We start from the raw sequence: 19,220 nt of genomic DNA on the forward strand, positions 1-19,220 counted from the left end.
AATTCTCGGCTTATACTCTAGTATATACGGTACATCAAAAATGTAGAGTGTATTAAATGAGAGCAAATGGGACAGTGGTATGTAAGTGTAAATGAGGGTTTATCAAACTCCAATTTACGTTGCAAAGAACAGAATGGGTGCTTATTGCACTGGTCAGACCACATTACATTATAAAGGAATAGCACACCAAGAATAGGCACATAAAGAATGCTTTTTTTAATGCTTTTTATTTTTCTACCCTCATATCCAAAATACAAAGTTACTACACTACAAAGTGCATTATAGCTACATTTCAGGTAATGCTTGTTGTATCAGTGGGGTCTCTCTCCTATGGGCACGGCCGGATTGACCATCTGGCAATTCTGGCAAATGCCAGAAGGGCCTGTCTCGTCATGGGCTGCCTTGTCTGCTATGTTGTTCTCAAGACACCCATACTGTTAAGAGTTCTGATGGAGTACAAAGTAACTGACTCCGTCCCTTACCCCAGCAGACCACGGAAATCATTAGAAATATTGGTCTTGTAGTAAATCTTGCTTTCCTCTATCCAGGGTAATATTAGTAATATATCCCATATGGTGCTTGGGGACGGGGATAGCATGGGCTGATGTGATTTTAAATGCCAGGGCTGAATTTCAGTCCCAGTCCGGACCTGCCTATGGGCAATAGTAAAGTTCACGCTCTGGATCCCAAAACAGCCCAGTGATTCCATCCCATCATATGGTACAAGTGGAGTTTTGCACTTCACACATACCCTACTTATAGCCTGAGAAAGGCACATTACCTGAATCGCTGCTGTACTTCACTTTTATATGTACTAACTTTTTCTGATGTAACGGTAATAAAATAAGTAGTATGTAAGTCACCTTGGATCTAGCTCCCTCTAAGGCCGGGATCACACATGCGAGAAATACATCCGAGTCTCGCATGGTAATACCCGGCATTGCCGCCGTCACTCAGGAGCGGAGCGTCGGCCGCATAGCAATACATGCAGCCACACGCTCCGCTCCTCAGTAACGGCGGGAATGCCGGGTATTACCATGCAAGACTCGGACGTATTTCTCGCATGTGTGATCCCGGCCTAATACCTGTGAATGTGTGTGTAGATAGATAGATAGATAGATAGCAATATAGATATATATACTGTAATTTTTGGACTGTAAGGCACACTTTTTTTTTTCTCCAAAATGGAGGAAAATGGGGGGGGATTCTATTCCAGATGTACCTGCTCTGGGTGTGGATCGGGATGTTGGGGAGCAGCGAGTCACAGGAAGCAGGAGCCCTAATTACTGTGCCTGCTGCTAAAGAGAAATGAATTTTCACTGCATTCCAAGCCCTCGGGGAGTGCAAAGCAAAGAATATTGATTTCTCTTTAATAGCGGACACGCTGTTACCCTCAGCAGCCGGCTTCCTGTAGCTTCCAGGCGCTAGCGTGTGCTCGCTACTTACGGGGAAGAATATTCACTGCTCTCCACTCCTATGGGTGTGGAGTGCAGTGAGTATTCATTGCCTTTAGTAGCAGGCACACGTGAACACCTGGCAGCAGCTGGAAGCCAGCAGCTAACCCTGTGCTCGCTACTAAAGAGCAATGAATATTCACTGCTCTCCACGCACATAATCCTGGCATGGCGAGTAGTGAGTATTCCGGCATCTGTCCTCGGCTTGTAAGCAGCGCATGACCTCTCTGCCATGCGCTGTTTACAAGTATAAATCAGCTGCTAGCATTGAAACAGGAAGCTGCAAGGGAGCGCAGCAAGGCAAGTGTAATGGTTTGTTTTTTTGTTTTAAATGTTTTTCTGATGGGCCATGAATACCAGAATGGAGATGGGGGCCAATCATACCACTATGGAGATGGGGGCCCTGCATATCAGGATAGGGATGAGGGGGCCTGCATACCAGGATAGTGATGAAGGGGGGCCTGCATGCCAGGATAGGGATGAAGGGGGAGCTGCATACCAGGATAGGGATGAGGGGGCATGCATACCAGGATAGGGATGAGGGGGCATGCATACCAGGATAGGGATGGGGGGGGGGCCGCATGCCAGGATAGGGATGAGGGGGCATGCATACCAGGATAGAGATGAGGGAGGTGCCCGCATGCCAGGATAGGGATGGGGGAGTGCCGCATACCAGGATAGGAATGAGTGGTGCCCACATACCAGGATAGGGATGAGGGGGGCCTGCATACCAGGATAGGGATGAGGGGGGCCTGCATACCAGGATTGGGATAAGGGAACCATGCCTACCAGCAAGGGAATGAGGGCCATGCATACCAGGATAGGAATGAGGAGGCCATGCATAACAGGATAGGGATGAGGGGGCCATTTATACCGGGATGGGGATGAAGGGGTCATGCATAGCAGGATGGGGATGAAGAGGCCATGCATACCAGGATGGGGATGTGTACGGCCCCTCACCCGTCCCTCTGCCTCAGACTGCTCCAGTCTGCTGTCCGGCACCAACTGACTACTGAGTAATTCTTCGCAACTGCCTAGCAACTAACTCCTCCCAACCAGAGAGAGCAGCTCCCCTTAAGTCGGGTGTAGAGCTCCCCCTTCTGACCCGGAGTCAAAACGATGTTGTATGTGCCATGCATACCAGGATAGGTATGGGGGGACCATGCATTCCAGGATAGGGATGGGATGAGGGGACCATGCATTCCAGGATAGGGATGGGATGAGGGGGCCATGCCTTACCCGCATTGGGGTGAGGGCCATGCATACCAGGGTAGGGATGAAGGGGACATGCATACCAGGGTAGTGATGAGGAGGCCATGCATACCAGGGTAGTGATGAGGAGGCCATGCATACCAGGATAGGGATGAGGAGGCCATGCATACCAGGATAGGGATGAGGGGGCCATGCATATCAGGATGGGGATGAGGTCCATGCATACAAGGATATGGATGAGGAGGCTATGAATACCAGGATAGCGATGAAGGGGCCATGCATACCAGGGTAGGGATGAAGGGGCCATGCATACCAGGATAGGGATGAGGGGGCCATGCATACCAGTGTAAGGATGAAGGGGACCATATATACTAGGATAAGGGATATTAGTACAGAATCAACCAAATCTTTTGCTCCAGTTTTTCTAATTTCCTCTAAAACCTATTCTCAAGCTAAATAGCTATTAGTAGCAGCCATTGAGTTGGATAAACCCTATAGGTAGATGGCAAAAAACAGGGAAAGGACTGATAGAGGAGAGATAAACAAAGATAAAAACTACACTACTCTAGGTACAATAAACCTTTGTCCTCACAAATAGCCCTATGCGTTCTATCATAACAATGTACATGCCTTGAATCCATTAGAGGCTATGCAGAACAATAAACAGACTGGCCGTACCTCAATGCACAGTTATGTGCACATAGTCTAAGGGTTGCTAGTTCATAGACTCAACTGATGTTTAAAAATATTGCACCGTTAGGCTTTTGGCTCTTTGTTTCTTTGCATGTTCAACTTTGATGTGGTCATAAAACAGATTGAGATGAGCTCAGAGAGAGACATATATAAACATTATAAACTTACTGTCAAAGTATCACAGTGGGATGACTGACAAATTCCCAGTTGGGTCATGCTGCAGCCAGCACTTTACAGTGTAACACGGAGGCAACAGCAGGCAAACAGTACAACATTTTTAATAATGCCAAATTGTAAAAATAATTGTAAAAATAATATTTCCCCACAATTACATACATTTAAGTAAAAAAATAATTGGATGAAAGTTGTTCCCAAATTTGGGCAACCCCTTATATGAGTGATCCTATTCATATAATGTAATTTTCTGAATGTGTTTATATGTCTTCTTAGTGCAGCGCTTCTTTAGTTTTATTATCCCTGCCATTCTACTATTATTGATTGCATGTGCTGCTTTTCCGCATATTTGAATTGCTATTGGAGATAATTATTGTGGGGTTTTTTCCATCATTTTTTGGACAATCTGACATTGTTTTTTTTGTATTATGTACTAACCTTATTGGACGTGGCACTTAGGTGTCACTATCCCCCTGCTTTACTTTATTTATTCATTTTAAAGATTTCTTACTGTATATCATTTGTAATAAATTAATTATATATTAACGATTAATTGCTCTGAGGCCCATTCTTTGTTCTTGGTGGTTTTTCATGTTTTGTGGTAGAGCTATAATTTTTTGGCCCTTTTTGGAAATATAGTGTGGTACTTCAAGTTGCCGATTGCTTGATTTCCTGTGGTTAACGTAGTTTACTTTTGGATACAAATGCTGAATTGTCATTTTAAGCTAGATTAGATGTTCAGTGAGCGGAGGTTTCATGGTGACATTTAGGTAAATTTACCCACTCTAGTATAATGAGAAAATATAGGAGATACCCATCGCAAGTAATCAGATCCCTACTGTATTTGGTAGCGCAGCGCCGACACCCCTGCACAAGTCCTCTTCCTCTCCCCTGCTGGACGCCGTCATGCTCACTTACCTATCTGCGCTCCCTCGGCATCTTTCCTCCCATGTCCTGCACACGCAGGTCTCCTAGAAGTGTGATTAGGGCATACGCGTTCCCGGCCTGTTAAAGGAGCCTATTCTGAAGTGTCTTAACTGAAGTTGCTATCAGTCTATATCCTGCTACCTAGTTGTAAGGTCTCCCGTGCCTGTGCTCCTTGAATCTGATCTTGACCATCTCATTTACCTGACCCTTTCTGCACCTGATCCTGCCTGTGCTGCTGTACCTATACCTGAACCTGTCCTGCCTGTGTCTAGTCCTGTTCCTGATCTGTCTTAACCAGCTCCTGCTTACCTGCACCAGTGATTCGCCACAGCTCTGGGGTCCGTCCTTGAGTAGCACCTGGTGTCCACCTGGGTGCAAGTCTAACCACACCATCAGGGGCTTTAGTGAAGAACTATGTGTTTGCTTAGTTATGTCCCTCCAGGCTCTCCCCGGACCACAGCGCAGTGGTTCCACAAATACGTACAGAACGCTAATTTTGTAGATGTCCTAGGGAAAATTCACGCAGTGACTTGATTAATTTCTGTAGGTACATGATCTAGTTTTTGGGGCCATACATTTTTAAAGGGAACCTGTCACCTGAATTTGGCGGGACCGGTTTTCGGTCATATGGGTGGAGTTTTCAGGTGTTTGATTCACCCTTTCCTTACCCGCTTGCTGCATGCTGGCCGCAATATTGGATTGAAGTTCATTCTCTGTCCTCCGTAGTACACGCCTGCGCACAGCAAGATTTTATATGCATATGAGATAATGGACATCTTGGGACTACCTTGTACCTGTTGCTTATTTTCTAGACATTAATCACCAGAGTTTACAATAACTACTGTATATACTCTAGTATAAGCTGACCCGAGTATAAGCTGAGGCACCTTATTTTGCCACGGAAAATTGGCCGGGTATGCATTGTCCGCTCCCTGTCCTGGTATGCATGGCTCCCCCGTCCCGTCCTGGTATGCATGGCTCCCCTGTCCTGGCCTGGTATGCATGGCTCCCCCGTCCTGGCCTGGTATGCATGGTTCCCCCGTCCTGGCCTGGTATGCATGGCTCCCCCGTCCTGGCCTGGTATGCATGGCTCCCCCGTCCTGGCCTGGTATGCATGGCTCCCCCGTCCTGGCCTGGTATGCATGGCTCCCCCGTCCTGGCCTGCTATGCATGGCTTCCCTGTCCTGGCCTGGTATGCATTGCTCCTTATCCCCTATCCTTGTATTATGAATGGTTCCTATTAAAAAAAAACAAAAAAAAAACATCCTACTCGTCTTCCACGTGCCCTCGCAGCATCTCTTTGGTTCCGGCATCGGCAGCTCTTCCTGTGCCAAGTGATCACGTGGCCACTTTCATTAAGGTAATGAATATTCCCTCCATGCCTATGGGGGAGGACAAGCATGCTTATTCATTATCTTAATGAGCGGGGCCATGTGATCGCACAGGCACAGGAAGAGCTGCCGGGGCCAACGAGATGCTGCAAGGGCGCTCAGGAGGGTGAGTAGGATGTCTTCTGGAAGCCGGCGGTTGCGGGTGTCACTGTGCGCGCTATAAGAGAAATGAATATTCATTTCTTTTTAGCAGCATCAGAGGCTTTAGCCGCAGTCGCCGGCTCCTGCCTCTGTCGCCCGATGCTCCCCCACCGGTTTCTGGGACAATTGATCCATGTATAAGTGGAGGGGGGCATTTTCAGCACAAAAAGATGTGCTGAAAAACTCTGCTTATACAGTTGTATAAGTAACAACCACAAGTACACTAATCCCCCTGACGAAGGATTGAGATCCGAAACGCGCGTCGGGGTGCACCTTCCTGGGACCTGGCTGACCCATTGTTACAGGTATATTAAATATAACATACATCCCCTTTCTATTTGTGCTATATTGACCATACTGGCACTTGGCTTTCGCTGTAGTATTTAGGCTAAACTGTGGCCGGACAGTGGCAGCTTCCTCCTGTCTTTGGACAGTATTTAGATCTCATGTTATTGTACAAACGTCCAGTTATTTACATATGACCACATATGACCACTCTTGGCGCTTGTTTGCACATTACAAATTAGTCATACACTGCCATTAAACTTTGTATTTGTTTGGTATATGCACTTTTCCGTGTTAGTTATAACCCCTACGGCCCTTACACAATATTGCACATTGCACTTTTTTGCACTATACACCTTATGACATTTTATCAAATGCCAGATAAATTTATAATTTTTCTTCTTCTATAATAAGGTTTGCCCCTTTTAGCACTTTATACTGCAGTTTTGCACGCACATATTGGCATTTATGATCAAGGACTCTTTGCTGTAATTTGCACATATTTTGGGAAAACCATGATAGGTATATGTAATTTCTGGCCATATGATTTTAGTCATTTATAAATTTTCTGGGGGTGTATGTACCTGTTACTCTACAATTAGCTATAGATTTCCTTTGGGTCAGCCTGTACCATTCTTTATTGATTTTAATTATTAATATTATTGTCCCTTTGTGCGCACAATTTTTTGATTTTTATTATTGTTGCCAATCAGATATAATAAAGACATTCTTGTATCTTATCCCTGTCTGGTGACTTTTCTTGGATTATTCCATATCAGTTGTGGTTGTTCTCGTCTTATACAGTTGTATATACGGTATGTTTTTCTTTCAATGGAATAAAGTGGCAGGGATGTAAAGGGTAAATAAGTCAGGCATCTGCCATTTTAGAGTCTTGCTTTCAGCCTTTTCCTTGAATGAGAATATCTAATTATATTTATCATATTGCCATTTCAGAATGAAGAGAGTGTCATTGACCTGCGGGAGTATGTCATTGCTTTGTCTGTTGTATGTAGACCTTCCAAGACGCTGGAAACCATTCAGTTGGCTTTCGAGGCAAGTAGCAATGTTTCTGCTCATTTAGTGATAAACTTGGGTGCATTGAACTCTGTTCTGTTATTATCTCTCAATGCGTTTATCATTCCCAAAATGTAAAACTTTGATGGTTTATGGCAAGGAAACGCATTTCATTACATGCTGACAGCTATGATTATCCCTTTCCCATGCCCCTGTTCTAAAAAAAAAAATTGTATTTATTGGATGTTTTGAAGATATCCTTTAATAGTTTTTAATATTTTTCTACATTTCTTTAGCCAGTTATTGAGCTATGACATGCATCTTTGTTACATAGCTGGCATATGGCTGTAACTACAGCAACTGAAGCTTTCCCCAATCTCTGTGGTTTTAACCTCTTAAATGCCACTCTCAATCGTTGACAACGGCATCTACATGAGGTGAAATTTAGTAATGAACACATCAGCAATTTTCTAAATAAATATGTCTAAATGTGCTATTTACATGAAATTTTCACCAGATGTCCGTAACAACCCATCCAAACCACACAGGCAAAGAAATCAAACCATAATGTCCATAAATTAAGTTATGGTTTAACTGATGGACTTTAAAAAGGTGTCAAATTACCAAGGTGCCACACAAGAAACATCTCATGATGTGTAAAACCAGTAAGCTGTGTCAAGACCTTTGCAACCTTATTTTTGCAAAACTGGATGGTGTTGGTTACAGAAGAATTTCTAAACTGTTGAAGGTTGCAGTGAGCACTGTTGTGGCCATAATCCGGAAATGGAAAGAACATGATTTGACCATAAATTGGCAACAATCCCTGCAATATTTTGGACAGATGAGTGAAACTAATTATCAGAAGAGTTGTCCAAGAACCAAGGACCACCTATGGAGATCTACAGAAAGATCTGGAATTGGTAAGCATAATTGTTTCAAATTTTTCCACGCTCTCTATGCACATTCACCACGAAAGACTCTGTTGGCGACCAAAAAGCATGTTTCAGCACATTATAATTTTGCTCAACAACATTTAGACAAGGCTGTGGAATACTGGCAGAATAGTCTGGTCAGATGAGACCAAAATTGAACTCTTTGGGTGCCATAATATACACCATGTTTGGAGGACAAAAGGCTCTGCATATCACCCAAAAAAATACCATAATTGGCTGTTTTTCAGCATACGCTACTGGCAAACTTCATATTGTTGAAGGAAGAATGAATGGTCAAATGTGCAGTGACATTCCTTATGGAAAAAAATCTGCTGTCATCTACCAGGATGATGAAGATGAAACGAGGGTGGACATTTCAGCAAGACGATCCCAAACCCAACGCCAAGGAAACTCAGTTGGCTCAGAGAAGGGAAAATAAAGCTGCTAGAATGGCCAAGCCAATCACCTGACCTGAATCCATAGAACATTTATGGAAGGAACTAAAGCTCGGAGTTCATAGAACGAGCCCAAGCAATCTTCAGGATTAAAAGAACTGATGTGTAAGAATGGGCCAAAATCACATGTGAGCAATGCAAGCGACTAGTTTTTCCATGCAGGAGGCTTCTTGAAGCTGTCATCACCAGTAAAGGCTTGTGTACGAAGTATTAAATATATTTCAGTAGGCATGTTCAATACTTTTTCACCGGTCATTTCTCATTATTACACATAACTTAATTTATGGCCATCTTTTGATATAATTCCTTTGCCTGCGTGGATTGGATGAGTTGTTACCAACATCTGGAGAAAATTTAATGGCAATAGCACCTTTAGAAATATATTTACTTAGAAAATTGGTGACGTGTTCATTACTTATTTCACCCGCTGTACATGACATCAGTGCAGGTGCGCACAGTCTCCAGCTCCCCATACTCTCCATAATGCAATCGTAGAGAACCAATGGGTTTCCATGGCAGTCGGGGACCATTTCTGCAATCTTAATCTTCCAATGAACCTCAACTACAGGCTGAGCTCCATATAAAAAGTGTGATTTCCCTATATACTGCGACTCTATGGCATTAATAATAATATCATAGTAGATGTAATATAAGCGACTGAACAATCACAGTGCACTAAAGAGACTAAAAAAATAAAGTAAAAATGTGTTGTTTTTTTAAACAAAAATAAGAAAAAAAAAGTTTAACACCTATAAATTTGATTCCTTCCTCCTTTCCTAATAAACTTATGGAAATAAAAAAGACATACCGTATTTACTATTGTCATATCTCCGAAAGTCCAATCTATTGTAACCATACATTAAATGTCAGAATTGCATTTGTTTGGTCACCTCCCTTTTTTTCCCCCAATTTAAGTACAATAAAATGCCGTGAAAATGTTGTATATACTATAAAATGGTATCAATGAAAATGGCAGTTCAGCACACAAAAAACATGCCTTCACACAGCTCCATTAAAAAAACCTTTTATTTATTTATTTTTCACCACTAAACTACCCAAAAACTCACCATAATTGTACTAGGCTGCAGAATCGGGTTGACAGGTCATATATTACAGCACAACGAAGACTATGAAAACATTGGAGTATTTTTCACAATTTCAGCACACTTGGAAATTTTTCCTTGATTTCCAGTAGATTAAATGCTAAAATGAATGGTATCATTCAAATCTACAACTTGTCCTGCAAAAAATCCACTTCCCAACAAACTTGGGTCGCTAAGAGGTTAAAACATTTTATTTCCTTACCTTTGCCACTTAGTCTGAGAGCAGCATAATGTAGACAGAAACCCTGATTCCAGTGATGGGTCACTTACTTGGCTGTTTCAAGGTAGTTTTTAGAAAATTGCTGCTTTATCAGAAGGAGATTATCACTAGAGAACTGGTAAACCTGCTGCCATGTAGTGTCATATGCATAAGCTCTGCATAAACTCACCACCACCACTGATTGACTGATTTCTGTATACACTGTGCATAAGCAGAAAGTGGCCAATCAGTGATGTGGACTGGTTTACAGAGCTCAGCATTCAGAGAACTGGTAGAACCGAAGAGGATGTCAGGTATTTTATCAAAACTGCCGCAAGCAGCTCAGTAAGTGATTCATTGCTGGAATCAGGGACTCTGCCCCTACATCATTGCTGCTGTCAAATGAGATAACAGCAGATTTTCTTTAGCATGGATGTAGTGTTTCATGATGTGAAAGATCCACATTTTTTTTTTTACAACCTTACACTGTTGAATTATGTTGCTCCTTGTCTACTCTCCTATAGATGTACCAGTCAGAAAATGATAAAACTATAGTAGAAGAGGAGCTGGCAGTGATTCTGAAGACTGCACTTGGAGTGTCAGAACTGAATGTAACAGATCTTTTCAGAGCAATAGATGAGGATGAAAAGAGTAAAATCACATATGGTAAGCTATAGATTCTTTGAAGATTTTATGTACAAATGTTGGTCTTATCTGTGCTTTTACATAGGCCTGCAGCCAATCCTGCTACATTATTCTAAATAATACAATGCCGATAGTGCAGCTCCAAAGAGAACATTTTACATCCAACTCTGTATAATTTTTTTGTGTGTGCAGAAAATCACACACTGTTTTCATATGAGCTGTGCAGCTATGTTCTTTTTTCCACTGGGCAACATAATGATGTGCCAGAAGAGTACCTTTTATTTTACCCTGGAACGCTCCTTATAAATAAGAAGGCATGTTTGACATGACCTCATCAGAACATATATATATTTTTTTATATAAAAACTGTAAACTCATAAATGCCAGAAAGATAATACAATTATACCATTGTTACTTTAAATGTTTTGCCAATCCTGTCCTCAAAGGGAAAGCAAACAAACAAAAAAAAGAACATGTAACCCTGCAAGACTTACAATACGTGTGTGTGGGGAAACTAGAAGAAACTCGTAGTTGAAGCCCTTCACCTGTTAGGGTTCCCAATTACCATTAGACCCCCTTCACACGTCTAGTGCTGGAAAAACCAGCACTGGGGAGATTTGTAGTCTGTGTGCCATCCGTGTGTACGTATGTGACATCCGTGTATCTCTTTGCTGTACATGTGTCTCATCCGTGTGTGACATGTACCAACTCCGGGGAAAAGCAGTACCATAATGGGAGTTGTAGGAATGTGTACATCGTGTGTAAAATAAATAATAAAAAAAATGGCATGGGCCTCACATACATACTTTTTTTTTGAACCAGCAAAGGGAAAGCTGACCACTGGGGGCTGATGTTAATATTCTGGGAAAACTGCCAATAGCCATAAATGTTCCCAGGCTATTAGTATCAGCTCACAGCTGTTTGTTTAGCCTTTACTGGATATTATAGGGGAGTACCCTCCAACCCCACCCCCCCAAATAAATTTGACGTGGAGTTCACCCTATAATCAAAGCCAGCAAAGACTAAACTGACAGCTGTGTGCTGATATTATTAGCCTGGGAAGGGTCAATGGATATTGGCCCCATCCCAGGCTAAAAACAGCACCTCTGAGCTGCCCCAGAAAATGTTGCATCCATAAGATGCACCAATTCTGGCCCTTAGCCTTGCTCTTCTCACTTTCCCTGTGTCAAGTGGGGTAATAGGGTAATAGGGCTGGGGTTGATGTTAGATTTGTAATGTCAGTCGCCATCAAGTTTTGAAATAAACACACAGCAAGAATAAAATCCTTTTTTTAAATAAATACTCCCGACCCACATTTTTCCATTTATTACAGTATAAATTAAAAATAGACACCATATTCCTCACCTGTCCGATGATAATCCATTTGTCCCATTACGTAATGCTTCTCTGCTTCATCTGGATAGCAGGCTGAGTGGTGGCATGATGCGATCAGCTTGGCATCCAGGAGACACTGAGCTGAGAATCAGAGCGCAGCTTCAGTGACCTCATTGAGGTTACCTCAGGTCATGAAGGATACGGCAGTTCATTACCGGCGGTAATGATGTTATCGCTCATTAGTGAATCTGCTCCCCAATCTCCACTCAGTGTGTCCTGGATTCATGGCTGAGCAGTCACATCATGCCACCGTTCAGCCATGTAATCCAGATGTAGCAGTGGTGGACTTCTTCATGGGACAAATGGGTTGTCGTTGGACAGGTGAGGAACATTGTTTTTTATTTTCATTTTTAGCGTAATTGGGAAAATGAGGGTGGGGTGTGTTTATTTCAATTACAGGACTTTATTCTTGCTGTTTATTTTTTACAATATGACTGAGGTTAGTAATAGGGGCGTCTAATAGATGCCTCCCCATTACTAAGCCCTGGGTTTGATGTCAGTTGACAATACAAAGCTGGCATCAACCCCAACCCTATTACTGCACTTGCCACCAGGGCAACTGGGAAGAGCAAGGTTAAGTGCCATATTTGGCGCATCCTATGGATGTGCCATTTCTGGGGCAACTGAGGTCTGATGTTGGTAGCTTGGGTGGGTGGGCAATATCTATTCATATCAACGCACAAATGTCTGTTTAGCCTTTGTTGGTTAGAATTTATAGGTGGACCCTACATGATGATTTTTTTTTCTGGGGTCTGTTATTAATAGCCTGGGAACCTTTTGGGATACTGTCCCCTTTCCCAGATTAGTAACATCAGCCTCCAGCAGTGGGCTTTCCCTCTGATGGTTATCAAAAAGGCCACAACAATTTTTTTTTAATTCTTTATTGTACGCAAGATGAACACAGCGGGCTCTGAATACAGCACACATCATTGTCGCCTGGTTGCGCTGATCTCCGGGAGACCAGGCGACTGATCAGATCTGCCTTCAGTGCCTGGGTACAGCGTGAACTGTGCTGCTTTTTCCCAGGCTCCGGTACATGTTACGCTGATGATACATGGATGTCATTCGTGGGTCATCAGTGAGCACGTGTGCACACCACCATTGAATACAATGGGTGGGTGTGCGTGTGTCCGTATTTACGGTCCTTAAAAAATAGACCTCATACAGACAAAAAAACGGATGTGTTAAGGGGGCCTTTATGCACAACAGTCAATCGTTAGAAGCATGCCAGTTACTAAGTGCTAGCCGATCGCCAATATATGCTAATTTCACACATGCTGTATGTACGGTATTGTAGATCACTACAATCAGATATTTTTCTTTATTCTAGGATATTAATATTTCACTTTTTTTTCTTTCCAGTGGACTTTGACAGGTTTGCTGCTTTAAACCCACATTTTGCTGAAATGTTTCTTTATCCAAATATGGTGGACTCTGAAACATGTGTGGATAGTTCTTCTGTCACTGCCCCTAACGGTTTCTGTACCGATTTCACACCTGAAGACATGGAAGAATACCATAATGAACAAAAGAAACTGAACTAAAACTGGAACTAAATCTCCCTCTCCTGGTGAGGGGCATCTGTGTATTGTACCTCTCAACATAGTTAAACCCACCTCTTATTTTTATTTCTATCTTTGTGACAGTTTCCATTATTTTTTGTTCTGCTTTTTTTGGTTATGTGTTTTTAGTACAATCAAAGTGTTTGGAAAGCAAAGATGGAACATGGTCTGAATAACTTCAGAGGGTGCCATGTGCATACACTAGGACAGGAGAAAACAGTGGTGTTGCACATGGTAACTCATTGGGGACTGGACTAAAGTGATATGTTATCATTTTCATACCTCGCCCACACTGTGTGCTGTGATATAAGCAATAGATACCAAAAGACCTTTGAAAAAGTACCTTCCTTTGAACAGACATGTGGGTTTCTAGCATGATCTAACAAAGTTGATTGTTAGATCATGTATAAACCTCTGGACTATGGCTTAAAGGTGCAGTCAACCAGCTTTCAACAAGTATCACCTGTTGATCTATGGTAATGGACTCTTACGCTTTGCATAATACTAACATACTACAATCCTAGTAAACATATTGGTTGGATTGTGGGCAGTCGTTGGCAGGATTTCATGGCCTTCATGATCACTTACCATTAGTGACCATTGCTATATTTTCTGATTTCCTCCACCATTGAAAATCATTAGCATGAGATTCCTTGGGTCCGTACAAACGAATTGACTGTCGGCAATAAACAACCGCTAAGGAGTAAATATTTTCAGATTCTCGACCATTTATAAGGCTGTTTGTTTAGAGCAGTCTGCCCGTATAATCTGTAATAGATCGTTCAGTGCTCATACACTGCCCTTGTTAACACAGGACGACACACTGCCGAGTGATAATTTTTAAGCCTGCTTAAAAATTATTCCACCTGAGGAATGAGTGACTTGTTTGTTCATCGGGTGATCAACAGCCTGTTTACACAAAGATTTTTTTTTAACTCTTTCACAATAATCTTTCAGTGTAAATGCACCTTTAGTGACAACACATCCAGGCTCCGAAGATATTGTGTAAGGTCTTTTGGTATTTGTTCTAATGTATCTGTTTTGGCATATTCTAGTTGCACTGCTTTTATGGCACTCAGTGAGTTTCCTATTTGAATGTTGATGCACTGGAGTATTAAGACTCCTGTGCCGAGATCCAGCACACATCCGAGATGTAATGTGTTTTCCATATGCTGTACAGAGTGTGCATGAAGAGCAGAATCGGTGACGTCTAGTGCACTTTGGTGAGTTCTTCTCTAGGTCATTCTTTATGTTGTGTTACCCTCATTGAATACCGAACAAACTTTATTTGTTGTTACATACTTAGTTCGTTTTGTGTTCACTGCACATTTACATAGTATTATGAACACTTATTTACAGGTCATTTTCTTGTTTTCAAGTATTAATGATTTACAGGTCCCCTGCCACATTTTGGCTGTTATAGACTGATTTACATAAAAAAGAGATGAATAGTAATCAGAAAGTGAACCTTGTACGCGCTGTCTACATAATGTTGGGCTAGGATCATATGGGCTGTGCCTTTTTAATAGCTTTTAAAGCACATTTCCAACTAAAAAGTAAAATGACCATAAAAAGGTTCTATTCAGATCACATTTGTGTCCCTTATATATATACGCCATGACATATATATATACGGTACATCGAACAGATGCTTCTGCTGAATGCTATACAGTGGCATAACCGTTTTTGGTTTTTTTTCAATATATCGGCCAGACCTGGGTCAAAAGGACATTAATTTGTAATCTGTTAGGCTGACACAACCCTATGAACACATTTATACCGTATTTAAAGAGGTTCTTCTGGAATAGAAAAAAAAATAACTAGAGGAAATGTTATTAGCAATTTCTAAATGCCTTTTATTAGAAAATCACATTTAGTATTAATAATTTCTCTAATGTGGAATTAAACAGAACCCTGATCTAAAATGTTAGTAGGGCAGATGCCTGTGAGCATGTGCAGTAGGAAGCTCCATTGCGGTCACCTGGTAATAATAACCGGTTATTTACGATCAAGCTATTTCTAGGTCACAGAAACTTCCCAGAATTCAGAGACGGGAGGACAGTAGTGCCAATCAGCCTTGTGTTCTTTGGTACCTCCGGTGTCTCCAGTATTACATTGTAATGTCCACTGATGGCACAACTTCCCACACAAGGGATGGTGCCTCGGAGATTCTACTACACATTCTCCCAGGCACCTATTCTAGGACACGTGTCTGGCCCTTTTAATTCTACAGTTATTATCTCGATATACAAAACATCTGATTTGCTAATTAAGGGTATTTAGGAATTTATACCCACATTTATTGTCACAGGGAACACCTTTATTGTGTACATTGACAGCTTACGCAGCATACGTGCTGAACGTACGTCACCAGTGTGATGTGAACATAGCCTAAAGATGGAGGTTTTGACCAGAGTGTTAATTTAAGATCTAATTACCAAAGTTTGGCTGCTGTTTTGGCTCCTGATTTAATATGTGTGGCCATTTTTATTTTTTAAGTTTTGGGTGGAATCTCTTTGCAAGAAATCACGTTATGTGCCGGTATCAACAATGTGAAGTCAGTCCTTCCTATTGCGAAATATAGAGGCAAACCTAGAACGTGAAAGCTGCTGGGAATGTTGGGTTCTCAGGGTTGCCGATACTGTGCAGAATGTTTTCGGCTTTGGAAACACATGGGGAACTTGAGATTCTCTGAGGCTTCTCTGTTCTCCTTTGCTTCTCTTTGTCTAGCAGTAGGAATTATTTAGGTAATCGAAATATATTAGAGTTGCTCATAATACAATTCCTGGCAGATAAGTGCCATGGCACTTTGTGCTGCGAGTGCTAACTAATCTAGTAGTTCATCTCGCTAAACCTACTCCTCAGCACTGGATATGTGACAGGTGCATCCTTATGATAATCTGATGTAGAATAAAGAATATTTTACTTTTTCTGCTACTATTGACATTCCTACTTAATTTTAGGAATACAATTTTTAAATTCTTGGCTATTTTGGTGAAAAAAAATCATACATAAGTACAGTTAAATTCCTTTAATCAGAATTTATTTCTGATAATTCAAAGATGGACAAGAGATCAAACGGGGAATCAATTCAGAAATTCCTCAGGATTTTGAGAGTAGTAACATATTTTGGGTTAATATATTTTTGCCATTTCCCTGAAAGTCCTTCACTCTTACAAGCATTTAACGGATAGCTAATAATCCAAAATATGTAATAATCTGACACTATTCTTATTAATATTCTCTGTAAGGAATTTTACTGTATAATGAAGAATTTAAAGAGCATTTATTAAATCAATAATACGCATGAAAATAAGATATATTACAAATTTGCTTATCTGTGAAATCTTTTATTATCTCCTCCAGGGCTGAGATAATTCTCAAAATTATCAATTCACTGGGAAAATTTGTGCTCAGATTTTTACATTACGGAGATGGGAGATGATAGTCGCTACTGATAAGATTCTATGTAGATCGGAGGGAAAGGAGCTCTGCATCCTCCTACATAGGAGATGATAGTCGCTGCTGATTAGATTCTATGTAGAGGGTGGGAGGAGAAGCTATTAGCTTATACATCCCCTCCCATTTTTATATAGAAACTTATCCGTAGTGACTGTCCTCTATCTCATCAATGGGAATGTCTGTATTCACCAAAGACAGATTTTACCCAAAAATTCAAAATTTTGTAAATGATCAGTCCTGGCGGAGAAAGAAGCAGATTTACAAAGCTTCTTTTTCATGCGTATTATTGATTAATAAAATAATTAAAAAAAAAAAAAAGATTTCTGTTTTTCCATTTGCTTTTTACCATTGAGATACTTTTTCCCTTTAGTTTAAATTGATTCATTTTGATTTTGCTCTCTTGGTGTGCGGACTCTTCTTCCTTGCTGGATTCTACAGTTCAAGAATGTTTTACATTTAAGATGTCAATGTAGAAATGTTTGAACTAATTCTCAGGTTGATTTTGTGTAGGTGCAACATAAAAGGTGCCTGCAAGTGACAATAAAGGAGCTGTCAAAAGCTGTGCTTTGATGGTTCTTAATTACATTTATCCCTGTTAATACATAAAGTTTCATTTTCGGTCTTGAAAACATGGCAGCTGACACCTTGTTTGATGCTATAACCCATTAAATTAAAAGCAGCTACTGTGAACTAATTAAGGAAAGATTGTTCTGGGCCACTAAATGTAGATGTAGGAAATCATAAATCGACGTCTGTATTCATTCCAGGGGAAATGCTTGCTGGCCTTTCTACTATTTTTATTGCTTGTAAATCAATTACTTTTTTTTCTTTCAATTTTTTTTTTCAAAAAATTGTGATGTGATTTGCCTCTGTGTGATGGGTCCATTGATGCCCTTTGATCTCAAGTAAGCAAAGCTTTGGGTATGCTTTAAATGCTGTTAAGCCAGTGTTTTTTGGGTGAGGGACTGAGGACCTTGATGAGTGGCATGTATAAAAAAATACATTTTGCTGAAATAAAAGAAATCGTTAAGGGAAGGACGTTCCGCTCTATTTCTAATCACGCTTTCAATGCGTGTGTTACTTTTCACTGCCGATGTTTTTGTATCTGTCAAATTGACATACTGAGTGTTGTGTGTATGTTATCTTGTAACATAAATTTATGCACAACTCAATAGTTTCTGTTACATGGTATTATTAGAACACTTCAAATTTTTAGTAAAATCTTTTGCTGTGTAGAATTGAGGATTTTTTTTCAACATATGCTAGTGTTTAATTCTAAACTGTACCGATTTCTATGGAAAAATAAAAGCGAGATTTCCAGTACTTGTATGTTTCTCGTTATTCAAGTCGTTTATTGGAAAACTGATTTTTTTTTTATTTTATTATCATTCTATTGCACTACACTTGATTGACATTGGTTATGATGCACAAAATGGATTTGCGGAATTTTGTTTTAATCTGTAGCGATAAGAAGTATGATCCATCTCGTGGTTCTTCCTAATCTAGTATTTGGATAAAACCCTACCTCGCTCCTTTTTATGACCATCATACATTGACTGATTACATTAATTGAGTAATCATTTAAATAGTAATATTTTATTTTTTTATATTTGTCAAGAATTTTAATTGCGTGCAGATTTTTTTGGGAGTTCGGACTCTGGGACCCTAGCACTGATCGATTGCTCAATAGACCCTGAACAGTGCGCAGCTCAACAGATGGAGCACACAGCTCATCTCTAAGGATTCTTTCACACTTCCGACGGTACGGGCCGTCGCTGCGCGACGTACCGACGGATGCTGTGAAAATTTGGCACAACGTGGGCAGCGGATGCAGTTTTTCAACACATCTTCCAAATGTGCCCGCAGGATGCGTTTTTTCCCCCAAAAAGACGCATTGTAACGGAGCCCAAATGACACAAGTGTGAAAGAGGCCTAAGCTCTCACATAGACCAAAATACTGATTCAATAGAAAGCACAATCTATTTTTTCTATTGAATTCATACGTCGGTCTGTAGAAGCACTCAGACATGCATCTCCGAATCCAAACTGCCAGGGATCAGCGGTCAGTTAAAGGGCCTGCCAAAAATTAAAAGCCATATTCCAAATGTACTTACTTTTTAAGTCTTTAAAGTTTTACTGTATATTTACAATCTCAATAGTTCATTTTGTATATACT

At 40.9% G+C, this 19,220-nt stretch overlaps 1 protein-coding gene across 1 annotated transcript in view; it reads left to right on the plus strand.

Annotated features, from left to right (window-relative positions):
• The window catches only part of LPCAT1 (lysophosphatidylcholine acyltransferase 1), a 169,308-nt gene extending 150,941 nt beyond the window's left edge, over positions 1 to 18,367 (plus strand). The window contains exons 12-14 of the mRNA XM_069730585.1: positions 7,232 to 7,330; positions 10,505 to 10,646; positions 13,383 to 18,367. Of these exons, the coding sequence (XP_069586686.1) occupies positions 7,232 to 7,330; positions 10,505 to 10,646; positions 13,383 to 13,564 (423 nt within the window). The 3' untranslated portion in view covers positions 13,565 to 18,367. The remainder of the gene's footprint in view (positions 1 to 7,231; positions 7,331 to 10,504; positions 10,647 to 13,382) is intronic.
• Positions 18,368 to 19,220: the final 853 nt, after the last annotated feature.

The sequence above is a fragment of the Ranitomeya imitator genome, chromosome 6, assembly GCF_032444005.1.
Source record: "Ranitomeya imitator isolate aRanImi1 chromosome 6, aRanImi1.pri, whole genome shotgun sequence".
Classification (NCBI taxonomy): domain Eukaryota; kingdom Metazoa; phylum Chordata; class Amphibia; order Anura; family Dendrobatidae; genus Ranitomeya; species Ranitomeya imitator.